The 17,048-nt window shown below is 40.8% G+C and overlaps 2 protein-coding genes across 3 annotated transcripts; both read right to left on the minus strand.

The window, feature by feature from the left end:
• Nucleotides 1-944: 944 nt before the first annotated feature.
• itpkca (inositol-trisphosphate 3-kinase Ca) lies at nucleotides 945-8,784 on the minus strand. Its single transcript, XM_028984941.1, has 7 exons — nucleotides 8,414-8,784; nucleotides 7,683-7,785; nucleotides 2,863-3,076; nucleotides 2,333-2,537; nucleotides 2,136-2,237; nucleotides 1,899-1,970; nucleotides 945-1,812 (listed from the first exon to the last, which is right to left on the minus strand). Exons 1-7 carry the CDS (start codon nucleotides 8,651-8,653, stop codon nucleotides 1,600-1,602), a joined length of 1,149 nt encoding a protein of 382 aa, XP_028840774.1. The 5' UTR covers nucleotides 8,654-8,784; the 3' UTR covers nucleotides 945-1,599.
• Nucleotides 8,785-11,064: 2,280 nt separating this feature from the next.
• On the minus strand, nucleotides 11,065-16,986 carry ccdc61 (coiled-coil domain containing 61). Of its 2 annotated transcripts, none has more exons than XM_028983427.1 (12): nucleotides 16,365-16,986; nucleotides 16,207-16,289; nucleotides 15,960-16,120; nucleotides 15,539-15,691; nucleotides 15,247-15,451; nucleotides 14,706-14,788; nucleotides 14,448-14,629; nucleotides 14,259-14,337; nucleotides 13,985-14,191; nucleotides 12,355-12,388; nucleotides 12,191-12,263; nucleotides 11,065-11,846 (listed from the first exon to the last, which is right to left on the minus strand). In XM_028983427.1, exons 1-12 carry the CDS (start codon nucleotides 16,558-16,560, stop codon nucleotides 11,752-11,754), a joined length of 1,551 nt encoding a protein of 516 aa, XP_028839260.1. In that variant the 5' UTR covers nucleotides 16,561-16,986; the 3' UTR covers nucleotides 11,065-11,751. The 2 variants fall into 2 exon arrangements, with proteins under 2 accessions (XP_028839260.1, XP_028839259.1); XM_028983426.1 differs by having other exon boundaries at nucleotides 14,406-14,629.
• Between the last annotated feature and the right edge of the window lie 62 nt (nucleotides 16,987-17,048).

The following is a 17,048-nucleotide window of genomic DNA, read 5'->3' on the forward strand; positions in this document are numbered from 1 at the left end:
GAAATTAATGAAAATATAACTGAGTAGTGTCTGATTAAATATGTGAACTTTTTTTCAGTTCTCATCTATGTAGTGGCAAATTATTGTTATATAGCTTTCCGTTGTAAGTGCCGTACAGCAGTCGGTCGTAAGGGCCACAAACTTTGTGCAATTGAGTTGTGTTTTAAGCGATTTTTTCCTCTCCTCAAAACAGGCTTAAAATTTATAGTACGTCTTGGTGGGATATCGTAATTAGGCTCAATATAGCTCAGCAGCTCTCGAAAACGTTCACCACAGACGAGGCTGATGCCCTTAACTATCATTGAGCGGATTATCTTAACCTGCATCACATCTTCTCCCTGATAACACCGAGGGCAATGTTTGTCGTCCTTCATTGCACAATGCTTGTGGACGCAAGTGATAGTGCATCGTACTTGTACTACTGGTGTATTTAAATAACCGCGTCGCATATTATGCAAGTCACTTCGTCCCACACAGTACTTTTCGCTCGCTTACTTTTGCTTGCCCGGCAAAATATGTCTGTAGGCACGTGTGGTTGCACGTGATAACGCCCCATGGGTTAACAAATAGCGTATGTGTAGCATATTTATGCCTCCAAACTTTATACTACTACTTTCTTTATATATATATATACACACACACAAACACATTTTAAACCATTTAACCTATAGTAATAATCGGTCAAAATTCATTCTTTCGGTTAACTGTTAAACTGTCAAAATGAGTATCCCTAATTATTTATTAGAAGAAAATTCTGAGTGGACATGATTTGAGTGTTAATGGTGACAGTGTGTCCAATCATCTAATGTTAAGGCTGAGGAGCTTTTAAAGTTCTGCATTATAATCCTTAAATTATGCCAAGTTTGAGCAATTTTTATGACAAGTCTAGAAATATAGTGAAGTTTGATTTTGAAGGTCGACTGTACAAACTACACTGGAAAAAATTAGTAACGCAATTATTCTATTGAAAGGAAATCAAATGTTTGTCAAAATAACTACTGTTTACATTTCAGTACATACCTTATCATTTACATTAATATTACTCACACCCACAGACACTTTAGAATAACCCCAAATGTAATATATAATAGAGAAGTTCTCTTCTGCCTATTTACTGAGCAAAATATTGTCAAAATAAAGACATTGGAGGTCAAAACCTGCTCATTTCTAATGATTACACATCACCTGATTATTTGTACATTCTCATACAATGAGAATATAAACAATAATGTTGGGTCAGACTTCCCAAATGGTACTACACAAAATATTATGTGGCATCAGGGATGCACAGAGATGCCCCCCCAAAAAATTATTAAAAAACGATCGCTAATTTTTGAATTATCCAGACAACGCCTACAGCACATTCCTTTATGGCTGATTTCTCCCAAACTACACAGGTCAAAATTTACAAAATGTTCTCTGACCAAGAAACAGTGAAAATTCATCAGCTATATACACTTGAAACAACACTGTGACCATTGTTAAAGACAAAAAAAAATACAAGGACAGATATCTTACACCGTGGAATGACACTGGAAAGATAAGAGCATGTGCCCATTTTAACCACCTCCAGCTTGTGTTGGATTTGGCTTTGCACTTTTACTCTTCCAGAGCTGGCAGCATGCTGCTCAATATGTCTATGAAATTGTCTAATCCCCAGAGGTATCCATCCTCACGATTTCCCTCTACCCAAGGGGTCCGATGGTCCAGGATTAGAGGACATGGCATGGGCATGGTTTTCCCAAAGTCAATCATCCACACGCCCACTTTGCCTGTCTGGTCATGTATGAAGAGCAAGGAGCTGCCAACCACCTGTATTGAGAGACAGGAAGTGCAGCAGTGATCAAAATGACTGCTGCCTTAACAGAAATCAGGTGCAAACGCAGGGAGCTGCTTACCTCGTGACCTCTGAAGAAATTTGAATTTTCAAGAACACTGCGCAGCTCTGTCAATCGCTGTTGGTAACACCGCTGGAAATTAAATAAAGAAAATAAGTTCAAATCTAGAAACAAGTAATGTCCCTCAAGATGGCTGTGTTGCAATAAGATCTGTTCTTAATGAAATTTCATCTCATCTCATCTTTCACTTCTCTAGCGTATGTGACTGAAACCAAATATGATGATAGGAACACATACCAGAACTGGAACATTCTTGTCTACAAAGTCCTGAAGTGCCTCAGTCACCTGTGCCTTGCCCTTGGTCTTTTTGAAATTGGTGTTGCAAGTGCCATTAGCATTCTGTATATAAAAAAAAAATCAACATTAACATACATTCCCTTCCCTTTTTAAGCTTGATATGACATGCCTTACATAAAGAGTGCACCCTCACACACTTTCACTCCTTCTATGCGGAAGCCCAGTGTTGCAGTAGAGCTGAGGGTTTCTCTCCACTGCATGTATCTGGTTTTGAGTATGGACTGCTGGGCATGTTCCTCTGTGGTTGGTGCATTGGCATCTACTGCAACCATCTTCTCATACATGTCCCTGCGAGGCTGGGGACACTCCCGGGCCTTACGCAGTTCTTCCTCAAGGTACGTCCTGGTAGGGTGGGCAGAAGTAAATATTCAAAAAAAGCATAACACATCTGGCTAAAACAGGGACACAACTGAATTTGACCAAAGTCTGGTTCAAGACTAAAATCCAAATCCCAACTGATACATCAAAAAGCAAACAAAAAAATAGCATTGCAAGTACATTTAAATTAAAAACCTTTAAATACAATCTGTTTATTTCAAGTATGAACCATATTACCTGAAAATAATTCATTGTAAATGTCACGAGCAAGTAAAATCCACAACACTCTCCATCTCAAAAGAGACTGAAAAATGTAAAATACATTTGAGACAAGAACAGAAGCCACCACCTGCTACCCATTTTGCAGTCCATAATGCAGGGTGAGTCAAAGTCAGCCAGAAGATCATCCATCATGTTGTAATCCTGCTCATCATGTTGAGTCACGCCATAGTATCCTGGCACAAAGGGCTGTAGAGAGTCATGCATGAGCTTCTGGTAACACTGCTGTTCAGATTTGCAGTACTTCTTTAGCAGCTTCCCATCTGGGCCAGCCTGAAAGTTTCCTGTAGGGGTCGAGAAAAGTCTAAAATAGTTTTGCTGGTTTCCTATTTTCATTATGAAATAAATTCTGTGCATTTTCCTCATTCAATGTTGTTCCTCATCATCTACGCTGCTGAATAACTGGATCTGCTGCTGATCTGAGATATGTAAAAACTGTGTTTTGTCATTGTGTGTATTACAATAACAAAAACAATCACTTTCACTTGCATATTGCCCCACAACACAAAATGTGAAGATTTCAGGACACAGATGTTTTCTTTTGAACTTTTAGCAAATTATTGTATTGGGAAACTATACAAATTCCAAATGTATGGAAGGACATTTTCCCTGCTCTTCCAAAAATGCTCCAAAAGGAATTGTCCCTCTAACTAGTGATTGTAAATCGCTCTGGATTGGTGTCTGATAAATGCTGTAAATGTAAAATCACCAAGAGTTAAAAAAAAAAAAAAAAAACAGTATAGTCATAACAGTGCAATTCTACCTGCACTTTTGTACGTCACTGCCATGAGAAGCATTCAATTCCTTCAGTGGAACTAAAGGGCCTGGAGTGGCCCCTGAAAAACACTCCACTATCCTTGCTGCTGCAAATGTCACATTTGGCACATTGCAGACAGACAGGTGACACTCCCCTGTCACCCACCACACCCTGACTCATTAATCAGAGAACAGCCAGAAAGCGACCAAATAAGTTTCTACACACTCCAGTGCTGGTGCACTTTTCATCTGACATTTTGGCACTGAGAACAGTGACTGGGGTCTTTATGCTGAGATAAATGCAGTTACTGCAGAGTCAAAAGAGCATTGGGAACATTTTACACAATATTTTTTACCTTGTCAGAAAAAATATTTTCACGCCCAACTTTAAATGGGTGATGTCACTCACTGCCCAACTGAATTATGGGTCTGTCACTTTGCATTGCTTGCAGCAGAAAGTTAGAAAATATGTAAATGGTCGAGCTGGCTGTTGGCGTGGCAAACCACTCCACCCCTCAGACACCGCACATGAACTCAGCCTGAAGCCAGTTTCTGTCCAAATGTGTTAAGTACTGCGATACACTCTGAAAAACACAGTTTTATATAGCAATTGTGTCTGGAGAGCTGTTCACACTGCGGTCAAAGTTAAATTTTGTTGAACTTTGACCTCTCAGGGATGTGGTGCTCTAACGCACAACTAATACAACCAAGGCATTGAATCAGACTCTGAAACCAAGCTGGAAGAAAGGTTGATTATATGTGATTATAAATTGAATATAGTGATTTAATTCTTACTGTGACAATGTGGTGAATGCGGTATAAGCTGGAGAAAAATGCTGCATAAAATATGGCTTCTTCTTAGCAGTGCATACAGAAAGTATTCTAACCCATTTTAATGTTCAACCATGTCATGTACCCCATAATGACAGCACAAACACAAAATTACAGACTTGTTTGAAAATGTATTAAAATAGAAAAACTGAAATATCACATGGACACGAATTTTGCAACTCTTTGCTCAGTTCTTTGTAGAAGCACCTTTCTGAGGTATTCACCAGGTGATTCTTCTTGGGAATAATGTAATGATTTTCAAACTTGGTTTTGGCGATTTTCAGTCACTCTTCTGTACAAATTCTGCCCAGCTCTATCAGGTTTGATGGGAATGTTGGTATATGGCCATTGTCAGGTCTCTCCAGAGATGTTCAATGTTCAGTCAGGGCGCTGTCTGGGGCACTGAAGGACATTCATTGTTCCTATGACACTCCTGTGTGTTTTGGCTGTGTGCTCAGGGTCATTGTCATGTTGGAATGTGAATCCTTGGTCCAGTCTGGGGTCTAGAGCTCTCTGGGCTAGGTTTGTGGGATGGTATTGGACAGGTGATTGTTTTGTCAGACTAGTAGGGCTGCAACTAGTAGGGCTGATTGAATCGATAAAAATCAATTACTAAAAAAAGTTGGCAATGAATTTCCTAATCCATTCGTTATGTCGCGCGACGCGAGATGGTTTTTTTTCGAAAAAAAAAATGTATTTGAGAGTGGAGCGGAGTGAACACACTCGGTCTCTCTCGTGTACAGATGCTAGGAGAGTTTGGCGCCTCATAGACAGCGTGGAGCAAAAAAAAAAAAAAAAAAAAACCAGCAGAGGTAGAGGACAGATACATGGCGGAGGCAGAGAAATCTGCGCGAAAATATACAAAAGCGACATGGCACGGCACGGGAGCACCACGGCAATGATCCTGCACCTGAAACGCGTGTTTGATGAGGAGGAAGGGAGTTCAGCAGCAGGGTAAGTCGCTACAGAATCCTCCTTTGTTCCGTTTTGAAGTGAGGAACGTAATATCCCTGGTGCTGGTGTTTAACTCGCCGCAGAGGAGAACTAGACGGGGAAATATCTAAAAATCTTAAATCAAGATTACTAGACAAGAAAAATGCCATGAGAAAATTAAGTGATGCTTAAAACTTTTGTTTGAGATTATATCTCATTAAGATTAGTTTTCTTACCCCATTGGCAGATAATTTTGCTTGTTTTAAACAATCACTTAATTTTGAGATGTTTTATCAGAAAACAAGACATAATTTCTTATGCTATTTCATGTGTCTAGTAAATGTATCTTGATTTAAGATTTTTTTAGAGATTTGGACTGAAATCAGGACAAAACTACTAAGTTAGAAAAGCATTTTTTGCAGTGTGTGTCAGTGTGTGCATCTGCAGTGTAGTGTAGAGAACAAGTTCTGACATTCAAACAAATCCTGTTAAATTTTCTGATTTGTATTGTTCTTTAATTTTTTTATAAATTATTGGTGGCACTTTATTTTTTTTTAAAAAGTATATATTTGGCAGATGTAAAGCATACATGTTTTTTGTGTTAGTCCATTTTTATTTCATTTTATTATTAGTATAACAGCTCAAGGAGCAACATGTTTGTGCACTTTCTAAAGATTTTGGTTCTGATTGTGAATAAAGGGTTGGAAATGAATGCTTTTTTTTTTTAAATCAGATTCTACGATTAATCAAATTAATCGACATATTAATCGATTATTAAAATAATCGTTAGCTGCAGCCCTACAGACTAGGGAATCTTGTTTCTTACAGTCTGGGAGTTCTTTTTTTGGCAATTCTATATTCTATATGGGGTATTCAGTGTAGATTATAGAGGAAAAATTTCCATAATTTTAGCATTAGGCTACAACATGACAATTGGTTGCAAGTTGAAATGGGACTGAATACTTGAATGCACTGCAAATTGCATATAACTATATACTAGGGCTGCACAATTTGGGGAAAAAGACATTGAAGTTCCCAGTGATTTCAAAATACAATATTCTACAAAAATCTCTTAAAAAAAACTCTTTACATTACTGTTGAATGACAAACCCTGGTAAGGCTAAACAACTGTTTTGATTATATTTGGCCATTATAAAATCCTGTATTATAGTTCTTATGTTTAACCAAAACGTTGTTTGGAGGCTGACTTGAACACAGGGATGCATAGGTTTGCTAGCTTAGCTAAGGTTAAGATTTGTAAACTGAGGTGAATTTCTTTAGGAAACCTTCAAAGTTTGAGAAAAGCTAAGAACAGCTAAGAACAGTCTAAATAGTTCATGCCTACGTTTAGCCAAAACTTTGTTTGGAGGCTGACTTGAACAGAGGAATGCATACACAGGAGGCTGACTTGAACACAGGAATGCTATCTTAGCCTAGCTCAGCTAAGGTTAAGACTTATAAAACGGGATTTTATAATGGCCAAATATATTCAAAACAATTGTCCAGCCTTACCTATGAAATGTAATCCCCCGGGATCTGGTTTGTAGCGTACAGCGGTTTGTACCAAGCAGCACAAGAGTGAGGCATTTTTATGCACTTCTCTCCATAGACATGTATATGCTTCACGCCACAGCAGAGCCTATCGCAATATGGTGGCGTGGTTGACGTACGTTTTCGATCGAAAGTGTGACCAAACACGTCACGTGAGACTTCAGTCAGACGCAAACTTTGAGAGAATGAGTGATATGTTGCCGATTCAATGCATGTACTAATCATTTAAATCGCAGCTTTTTGCGTTCATGTAATCGCACAGACTGACATCGCGATTACGATTAGATTAATCGTGCAGAACTACTATATACCTACATTACATTTACAGCATTTATTAGATGCCCCTATCCAGAGTGCCATACAATCAGTAGCTACAGGGACAGTGCCCCTGGAGACACTCGGGGTCAGTGACACAATTGTAGTAAGTGGGATTTGAACCTAGATCTTCTGGTTCATAAGTGAGAGTCTTACCCACTAAGCTATTACCACCCTAGACCTATGTTTCAATTTGTTAACTAAAATAATAATGTATAGTTATTAAAAAATGCATTGTACTGTGGAATCATGATGGTGGGATCACTGAACCCTGTGGCACATGGAGCGCATGTTACATTCAGTCTGAAACCAGTTTTTAATATCTGCAGTGAATGAGCAGTTATGTAACCGAACAGAAGTCTTAGTTCCTCCATGATAAAGACTCTAACAGTAGTGTTAAACATTAGTTCTGCATAACTCTAACACCTGTCATAACTCTGCCTCAACCCATTCTTAGAATAAAGCTGATTTACCCACAACCTAAATTACACACAGAGAACTTACCTGCATGCCCAACTACTTGAACCCAAGAACTCCTTTTCCTCAGTGGGGGTGAGAAAGTTGGCCAGGAATGGGGGATCATTTTGTTGATCTTCCATGAATCATCCTGTCCAGAAAAAAAGCAGTCAGGTCAGAGCTGTACATGAAATGTTTGCCATATTTACAGGTTCTTTCACACAGTTAATATCTACCCACTGCAGCTTAGTCATTATCTCATTTACACTCAGTCAAGAGTTTTTCTGTTTCAGAGCCTTGTGACTCCAGTACCTGAACCCTGTCAGTAGCCTCCATTGAAGCTGATCTTGCACAATGATTGAAGAAATATTAACAGCAGATTATTGTTATGCCTGGAATTGAAAGAGTTCATGTGCTCATACGTGAAATCATACATACACATACATACATTAAACATATATACATATTTATGTAATTCCTCTCAAATAGTATTCAAATAGTTTTACAGAAATGGTTTCTGTAAATTGTGGCAGAGCTTTATCTTTCTGTAGGCAAAATGTATAAGATGCACCGAAAGAAACTACTGACACTTAGCGCTACTGAACACTAGTAAAACCTGTAATGATGGTCACGTAACAGCAGAACATAATTAATGAGGTTCATGGTGTTTTCCATCAGATCACACAGTCACAAATTAAAATTGTGAACGGAGGCCAGTGCTGAAACAGAAGAGAGCTGCCGGTGGATGAAGAGAACGATGCAGAAAAGAGAGAACTCACGCCGCTGGCTTCGTTCGGACCTTCGTGCTCCTCGAACGAGGACGAGCTGGATGGCGCGGGGGAGCCTCCGAAGCCGCTGTCCGAGCAAACGGACTCGTCGTCAGCATGCGGGAGGAGGGACCGATCATTGGCCGTCGCTGCCTTCAGCTCGGCCCGTACCCGTGGCTGTTTCCCAGCCTGCGACTCACTCTTTTCCCCCATGCTTGGACACGAGGTGGATATGACCGCTGCTTTTGTCATTTACTTAGTATTCTTATTGTGCCTGCACGACAATAAGCGTTGACGTGATCTCCGCGATGCACCTCCAACATTAATCCGAAGACACCTGCGCTGAGACCGGTCCAGCACCGGGCTAACACCCTCCCTTCACTCACGCTAAACAGCGGTCACGTGACGCAGGCTGTCGCAACGGTAATTGGTGAGGGGACTGGCGTCATGTAGCCCCGCCCCTCTTTTCCAGCATGCAAATCCCTCCTACTTACTCCCTGGCCCGGGATGTCAGATAAGGGATCCCTCGTCTATACAACAACTTCATTTGCAACGTCACCAATTACCCGGGTTCCAGTTCAGACGAACTTTATTACCTGGGTTCCAGTTCAGACTTTTTTAACCTGGGTGATGTAAACACTTGCAGCTGCTTCTACTTTGGATAATTTGATAATGTAATAGAAAATTAATTTAGAAATGTGTCTTTGTGTTATAAATTACATTATATAGTGTTTACACAGAACAGAAATTATGTTCAAAATATTAAGTTTACATTTAAAGAATTTATTTAGCATAACATCATGATTATATTCATTTTCTCTATATATTTACATTATATTTAATTAAATTATATTGCCTGCCAGTCACCTGGAGATTTAACAGCAGTTAAACAGCAAAGTCTTTTAAATTATTCATGTATTTTCCCATCACATTATATTTCTCATTAATCAAGTGTGAAGGTGATGTGAGGATTAACTCAGGCATGTTTCTGCTTCAGAATAAATATTATTCATACTTCGAATAAATTTGCCCCCTTAGTGGGCATGAGTCCCGCCCACTTACTTTGATGGGTCAGACTGACAGAAGTAATTAATCATGCACTGCCCAAATTAAATTGTGAATTAAAATGACACAATTAATGTTTTTATTTGTGGTCAATTTGTTTTTACAGCATTTATCAGACGGCCTTTTCCAGAGTGACTTACAATCCGTAGTTACAGGGACAGTCCCCCTGAACCTGGTTCTTCTGGTTAATAGGCGAGTTACCCACTAGGCTACTACCACCAATTTGAATTAATTAATGAAGTTTTACATTTAAAGTTGAGCTTTATTGTCATTTAAGCTACATACATGTTTGACAGTACATATTGAAACGAAACAACGTTTCTCCGGAACCTGGTGCTACATGTAACATTTAAACAATTAAATAAAGTTTCATACTAACAAAGTTCACATGTGACAGACAAACTGGGCTACATAAAGGGGCAGTGGTGGCCTAGCGGTTAAGGAAGCGGCCCCGTAATCAGAAGGTTGCCGGTTGGAATCCCAATCCGCCAAGGTACCACTGAGGTGCCACTGAGCAAAGCACCGTCCCCACACACTGCTCCCCGGGCGCCGGTCATGGCTGCCCACTGCTCACTCAGGGTGATGGGTTAAATGCAGAGGACAAATTTCACTGTGTGCACCGTGTGCTGTGCTGCTGTGTAGCACATGTGACAATCACTTCACTTTATAAAGTGCAAAAAGGGGGCACAGGCAGTGCAAGAGTAACATCTAACAAAAACACGTAGACAACAATGAGGCAGACAGCGCTAAACTAGTGAAATGAATAATAAATAAAAAGAATAATAAGTAAAAAAGTGCAAATTGTGTGCAACATGGAACCGTGCATTTATAGAAAATATAACTCAATATAAAGGAGGTATAAAGGGTCAAGTGTGGGGGGTGTCAACTGTGTCAACTGTAGGGCTTGTCAAAGCCCATTGAGACATACTGTAGGTGATTTTGGGCTATATAAGAAATAAATATTGTTGTTGTTATTGTAGGTAGTGTGTGTGTCAGTCCAGACTAGGAAGTCCCTGTGTGTTGTCTGATGGCCTGATGTCTGATGGCCTGTGGGATATAGCTTAGTCTGGCAATGAGGGGCTGAATGCATTTTATAGATGGCAGGAGGGTGAAGAGTGCATATGAGGACTCCCTTCACAATGCTGGTGACTTTCCAGATGAAATGTGTGTTGTAAATGTTCATTATGGAGGGAAGAGAAATGGGCTTTCCTCAGCCTGCGCATAAAGTAAAGACGCTGCTCGGCTTTCTTGGCTGTTGAGAGCCAGAAGAGGTTCACCTTTTGATGAACACAGAGGAACTTTGTTCTTGACTATCTCCACACAAGATCTGTCAATCTTTATATGCTGACGCATCATTCTTGCTGATGAGACCCACCAATTAAGCAATTTCCTTTGGGATTAATAGTTTACTGATTCTTAAAGTGCTTAACACTTTTCTCTTTAGAGGAAGAACAATACAACCAAGGGAATAAAATGACTTGTATTCATAGTAAAGACCCTAGTGAAACTTGGTGATTACTTAATTGATGCCAACATCAAGGCATGTTGTAAGTCACCCTGGATAAGGAACTCTCCGAAAGTCCTCAAATGTAAACGAGTTTGATTCTTAAAAATACATTTATTTGAGCTTAAGACGTTCTTTCCTTTGTTAACATACAATATTTTTAAATCTATAACATGAGCAGATTGCAGTGGTTATTGTCTAACATATCAATAATCAGTCTATGCAAGAGTCTGAAGTAAAGTGTATTTTTGTATGTGGTATGGAACAGTAATGTACTCAGTTAAAAACATCCATATAAACATTTTAAAGGTGTAATGCCCAACAATTTACATTGTTGTCACTTACACCTTATAACAAGCTGGAAATGTACCAAATAATTACATAAAACAAACATCCTTTTTTATAAAAAAAAAATGGATTGACTATTTACAGCATTAAACTGCACCCAGTGAACTGTAACCTATTGTGAAACGAATTCTTGGGAAACGCACTAGTCCTTTTAAGGATTTACATGGTGAAAAATCTTAGACAAAATCTATTCTGTAAGAATTGCAGAGCGTTATTTTGTAATATTTTACGGTTCCCATGTCAGAGGAACCCATTAACTTAATTCATACATAGCTGGATAAATGTATGCAGGGTTCCTTAATGTTCATATGGTGATAGTCATCGTGCACTGAGTATTTTTTTCTGTTGCACCAGGCCAACAACCCAGAACTACTGGATATCTGCAAACATGCATTTCTTCTGAACTTGACAACAGTGCTGAAGTGTTGAAGATTTAATGTCCAGTGTCGAGGTCTCTCATGTAATCTTGCAAAGCTTGGAGGCGAGCATCAATCTCAGACAGATCTGCTCCTGTATCCATTGAACACTCTACAAAAGCAATCAGAGTAGAGTTGGTGGGTAATCAGAGATTTAGTAGAATGCAGTCCCACACCAGTGCACAAGGCTGAGCGGCAGTGATTCTATATACTGCTGGCACTGCAGGAACCTAAGTTTGATCACACTCACGTTACACTCAAAATGGCCCCTTGTGCACCAGTTACCTGATTTGCATGGTATGTTTCTTGATGTGAAACATTCCACATCATATTTATACAGTGAAACAGGAAGTTTTAGAATATTCTACAAATATTAGAAGATTTCTCAAAAGATCTAAGGTTTCTGACAATTGTACACATGGCACACATCTTGAACTTTTGCTGCAGGTCACAAACCTTGATCAACTGGTCTGGTTCTTCGTGTGGGAGTGCTACACATTGGCTTTCTGCTCAAATGTCGTCCTTTAGGCTAAACAAGCAAAAAACAAAACCAGAAGGTCACTTCACTACAACACTTTAATTTCTGATAATTTATAGCTACCATGACTAGTCTCACCCACCATGGCTGGACCATTAGTGAGGAGTTTCCTCCCTCTGAAAAGCAGACAGAAAGACTAATCTTATTTTATGGTCAATTTGTTTTCCAAAGCAATAATTAAATGACCAATGGACATTGCAAAAGTATTCACCCCCTTGAACTTTTCCACATTACAGCCAGAAATGAATCTATTTTATTGGAATTCCATGTGAAAGACCAATACAAAGTGCTGTACACTTGAGAAGTGGAACAAAAATCCACTTCAAGTGTACGGAGTGAACAAAATGATTTCAAACATTTTTTACAAATAAATCACTGAAAAGTGAGGTGTGCGTATTTATTCAGCCCCCTGAGTCAATACTTTGTAATCCACCTTTTGCTGCAATTACAGCTGCCAGTCTTTTAGGGTATGTCTCTACCAGCTTTGCACATCTAGAGACTGATATTATTTCTCATTCTTCTTTGCAAAACGGCTCCAGCTCAGTCAGATTAGATGGACAGTGTTTGTGAACACTGCCACAAATTCAGAATTCAGATCCTGCCACAAATTCTCGATTGGATTTAGATCTGATCTTTGACTGGGCCATTCTAAAACATGGATATGTTTTGTTTTAAACCATTCCATTGTTGCCCTGGCTTTATGTTTAGCGTCATTGTCCTGCTGAAAGGTGAACCTCCGCCCCAGTCTTAAGTCTTTTGCCGACTCCAAGAGGTTTTCTTCCAAGATTGCCCTGTATTTGGCTCCATCCACTTCCCTTCGACTCTGACCAGCTTCTCTGTCACTGCTGAAGAGAAGCACCCCCAGAGCATGATGCTGCCACCACCATATTTGACAGTGGGGATGGTGTGTTCAGAGTGATGTGCGGTGATAGTTTTCCCCCACACATAGCGTTTTGCATTTTGGCCAAAAAGTTAAATTTTCGTCACATCTGACCAGAGCACCTGCTTCCACATGTTCGCTGCATCCCCCCACATGGCTTGTGGTAAACTGCACATGGGACTTCTTATGGTTTTCTTTTAACAATGGGTTTCTTCTTGCCACTCTTCCATAAAGGCCAACTTTGTGCAGTGCACGAATAATAGTTGTCCTATGGACAGATTCCCCCACCTGAGCTGTAGATCTCTGCAGCTCGTTCAGTCACCATGGGCCTCTTGGCTGCATTTCTGATCAGTGCGGTCCTTGTTCGGCCTGTGAGTTTAGGTGGACGGCCTTGTCTTGGTAGGTTTACAGTTGCGCTATACTCCTTCCATTTCTGAATGATCACTTGAACAGTGCTCCGTGGGATGTTCACGGCTTGGGAAATCTTTTTGTAGCCTAAGCCTGCTTTAAATTTTTCAATACCTTTATCCAACTCTATTTAGTCATTAGCACTCATCAGGCAATGTCTATGGGCAACTGACTGCACTCAAACCTCAGTTTTATTTGTAAAAAATGTTTGGAATCATGTATGATTTTCATTCCACTTCTCAAGTCTTCACCACTTTGTATTGGTCTTTCACGTGGAATTCCAATAAAATATATTCATGTTTGTGGCTGTAATGTGACAAAATGTGGAAATGTTCAAGGGGGCTGAATACTTTTGCAACCCACTGTATACAAAGTACCAGAGGGGTGTAGCATTATCACCTATTGCTTAAAGTGTAGACCTTACCGGGAAGTCAGGGGTTTCAGAGGTTCATCCAGTTCGATCACCGAGCTTTCAGAGGACCGCTGACTCCTCCTGCTCTCTACAGACACACTTCTGCCCCGCCCTTTGTTTCCTGCTCGCACCGCCTGAGGGCAGAGCTCTCTGCAACGGGACCGGCCTCGTTCCACTAGAGACGACGACACCAGCATGTCCCTTCTAACCTTCCTTTGGCTGCAAGACACAAATATATCTTAAGAAGCAGAAAAGAAGACAGTTATGTAAATTTAATTCTACTGACTTTTTAAGATCAGCCTCTCTCTGCCGACGCTGTTGATCCTGGACATAGGCTGTAGGGTCAAACCGGGGTGCCCTAGACCCTACATAAAATACATTTTCTTATTTGATGTTCGTACTATATAAATACAAATGGACACATTAAAGCAACCTGTAGGAGAAGGTGAGGGCTGAGGAATATTGGCACGGGAACCTGAGGAATCTGCCCTTCGACCTCTGTCCTCAGACCTCCTCCTGTGATCCTCCAGGCATTCTCTGGACCCTGAACGACCCCTCACAACAACTCTGCTTATGCTGCTGCGTTCTCTAGAGGATGAACGGTGGAATTCCCGATCTCTTGACCCACTGTGACCTGTTAAAACAGGGGTCATCCTCCTAAAAAGCAGAGTGTCGGAGTGATGAGTTAGAATACCTTCAGTTCATGGAAAGTACGTTTTTAAAATCTACTCACCCTCGACGAAAGAGTGCGAGCTCATTGGTCAAACTTTTCACTCTAATTCGAAGTGCTCGCTCTGAGGCTCGAAGTTCTTCCAGCTGAAGACACATTAACAAAATGATGAAATTAAGAGTTCATCATGTAAATCATTCCATTCGAATCTTTGTTTAAACTGCCAATAATTGTCTATTGTGTGTCTGAACAGTTAAAAAAAATAAATAAATGTACCGGCCATGATAGTGATATACCATTATATAATGTGGTATGTAGTGGTGAAAGATTTGTAAACATTAAAAGGTATTCTGTTGTCGGGTGGCTTCAAAGTCAATGTCTATGTATCACACACTATTTCTCAAAACTGAAGTGCTCCTCTGCTTGGCTAAATTACTAAGTTCTTCTTGTATATAAACTTTGCTGACTCATGCATGGCTAGAAGACCAATAAACAAACCAAGAAACTAACTTTGTTGGCCAGCCTTCAGTTAAGCTAATTACAGGTCAAACAATGTGAAGTGGATGTAGACAGTGCAGGGCTGCCAGCAACAGTGAGGACAGACCTGTTCAATCAGCAGACGCTGTTCCTGTCCCCTCTTGCTGGCTGAGCGCTGGGTCTTGGCTCTTTCCCTGAGCAGCTGCTCCTCCAGACTGCGAACGGTCTCCTGGAGTCCCCGTGCCAGACCAGGAGAGGATCTAATCCCCATCACCTGGAGGCGCTCCAGAGCTTCCGCTAAAGCCTCCTTCTCCTCTCTTACAAGTGCAAGTCTGAGTAATAGTAATTATTAAACATTGAGAAACCATATTTGAACTCATTGCTCTTTGAAAAATAACACAGGATTAAAAAGAACGTACTCTGCTCGTAGCCTGCATAAATCGTGATCTGATGGTCTGGGATCGCCCCTTTCACCAAGGGCACTTAATTCAGCCCTCAAAAGTCGAATCTCCTTCTGCAGCACTGCTGGGTCTGGCTTGCCCAAATATGGCAAAGGCAAAGGGTAATGAATCCTGAGAAGAAGTGAAAGTGAAGTGATCGTCATTGTGAAGCACAGCAAGCACAGGACACAATGAAATGTGTCCTCTGCAGTTAACCACCCTTAGTAATCAGTGACACCTCAGTGGTTCCTTGGCAGACCGGGATGCAAACTGGCTACCTTCCAGTTACAGGTCCACTTCCTTACCTGCTAGGCCACCACTGCCCCAGGAGTGAGAGGAAACAGAAGATGCAACATGTGTGAACTGATGACAACCTCAGATTAAAAGGAATAAAACCAACCTGTCAAATTCCACAGTGTAAATGAGTATGAGGTAGCGTTTGGCACTGAGGCCAGAGGGCTGCTGGTGACCATGGAGCTTCCCCCCAACACCTGCCTTCCGGTTGCGAAGTAGCTCCAGGTCCGCATAAGTCAGCAAGTCCAGGGTGACTGACTCGCTAGTCTTAAAAAAAAAATAGAAAAAGTTAGTCCATTCGAAAAAAAAAGAACACAAATTTAAGGAAGGTTTCATACGAGGCAGCGTGGCACCTTCCTCACTGCTGATTCCAGCATGCTGCAGAAGATGGGGAACTGCTTGAAATTGCCTGTCTTCCGTGTCAGGTCCTCAATGTCTTTCAAACACATGGATTTTTTAGATTGTATGAACAGCGGGAATCGGTTTTTGACTGTAGAGTGCAGTAACTCACAGGCAGGATCGAACTGTGCCCGCCACTGGTCAGCTGTTATCACATCTGAAACCTCCACCGTTAGCAGTTCCTCCTGCTGCTCGACCCGGACACAGAAGTCCACTCCACGAAACTTCATGTCTTCTTGTACAACGGAGTTCCTTGACATGTTTTTCTTGGTGACAATAGTGGGTAAATGCTGAGCGTTACGCGCCATTTTGGTAAACAGATAAGGTACAGTAATGAGTCAGACAATCGTCAAAACCGACGTCAGAAGCCAGTATTACTGGCTTTGCAGCTAATGCTAACGCCAGCGCAACAGCACCCTTAAATTACGGGTCATGAGGTCACTTTACAGAGTTCTGCTAATTAACACCACCCTAGCTACTCACTGAACTGCTACATGGACTCCATACATCACTTTCGACGCTAAATTTTGCTAAACCCCAAGAAACAGCATGCTAGTTGACTGTATACAGAAGACGCATCGCGCTAACACGTTTTAAACGGTTATAAAATGTTACAATCTGCTTCTAGGATCAGATAAAATAACGCAGCTATAAAGAAAATTGCCAGTTGGTAAAACAGCGGTTCAATAACCGGGAATTTAAAACTCCCGCCCCCCCAAACAGTATGAACGATGCGGATTGGTCAAGCAGAGGCGCCATGAGTGATACCGCATTGGCTGTTGGGTATGTCAGCAGA

The sequence above is a fragment of the Denticeps clupeoides genome, chromosome 6 (genome assembly GCF_900700375.1).
Source record: "Denticeps clupeoides chromosome 6, fDenClu1.1, whole genome shotgun sequence".
NCBI lineage: Eukaryota > Metazoa > Chordata > Actinopteri > Clupeiformes > Denticipitidae > Denticeps > Denticeps clupeoides.

Coding starts and splice junctions, on each gene's coding strand:
- itpkca (XM_028984941.1), bottom strand. CDS start 8,653: ATGACAAAAGCAGCGGTCATATCCACCTCGTGTCCAAGCATGGGGGAA. Junction 7,786..8,413: donor GTCCGAACGAAGCCAGCGGC/GTGAGTTCTCTC, acceptor TTTTCTGGACAG/GATGATTCATGGAAGATCAA. Junction 3,077..7,682: donor TCAAGTAGTTGGGCATGCAG/GTAAGTTCTCTG, acceptor CGACCCCTACAG/GAAACTTTCAGGCTGGCCCA.
- ccdc61 (XM_028983426.1), bottom strand. CDS start 16,560: ATGGCGCGTAACGCTCAGCATTTACCCACTATTGTCACCAAGAAAAAC. Junction 16,121..16,206: donor TGGAATCAGCAGTGAGGAAG/GTGCCACGCTGC, acceptor TTTTTTTTTAAG/ACTAGCGAGTCAGTCACCCT. Junction 14,630..14,705: donor CTCGCACTCTTTCGTCGAGG/GTGAGTAGATTT, acceptor TCTGCTTTTTAG/GAGGATGACCCCTGTTTTAA.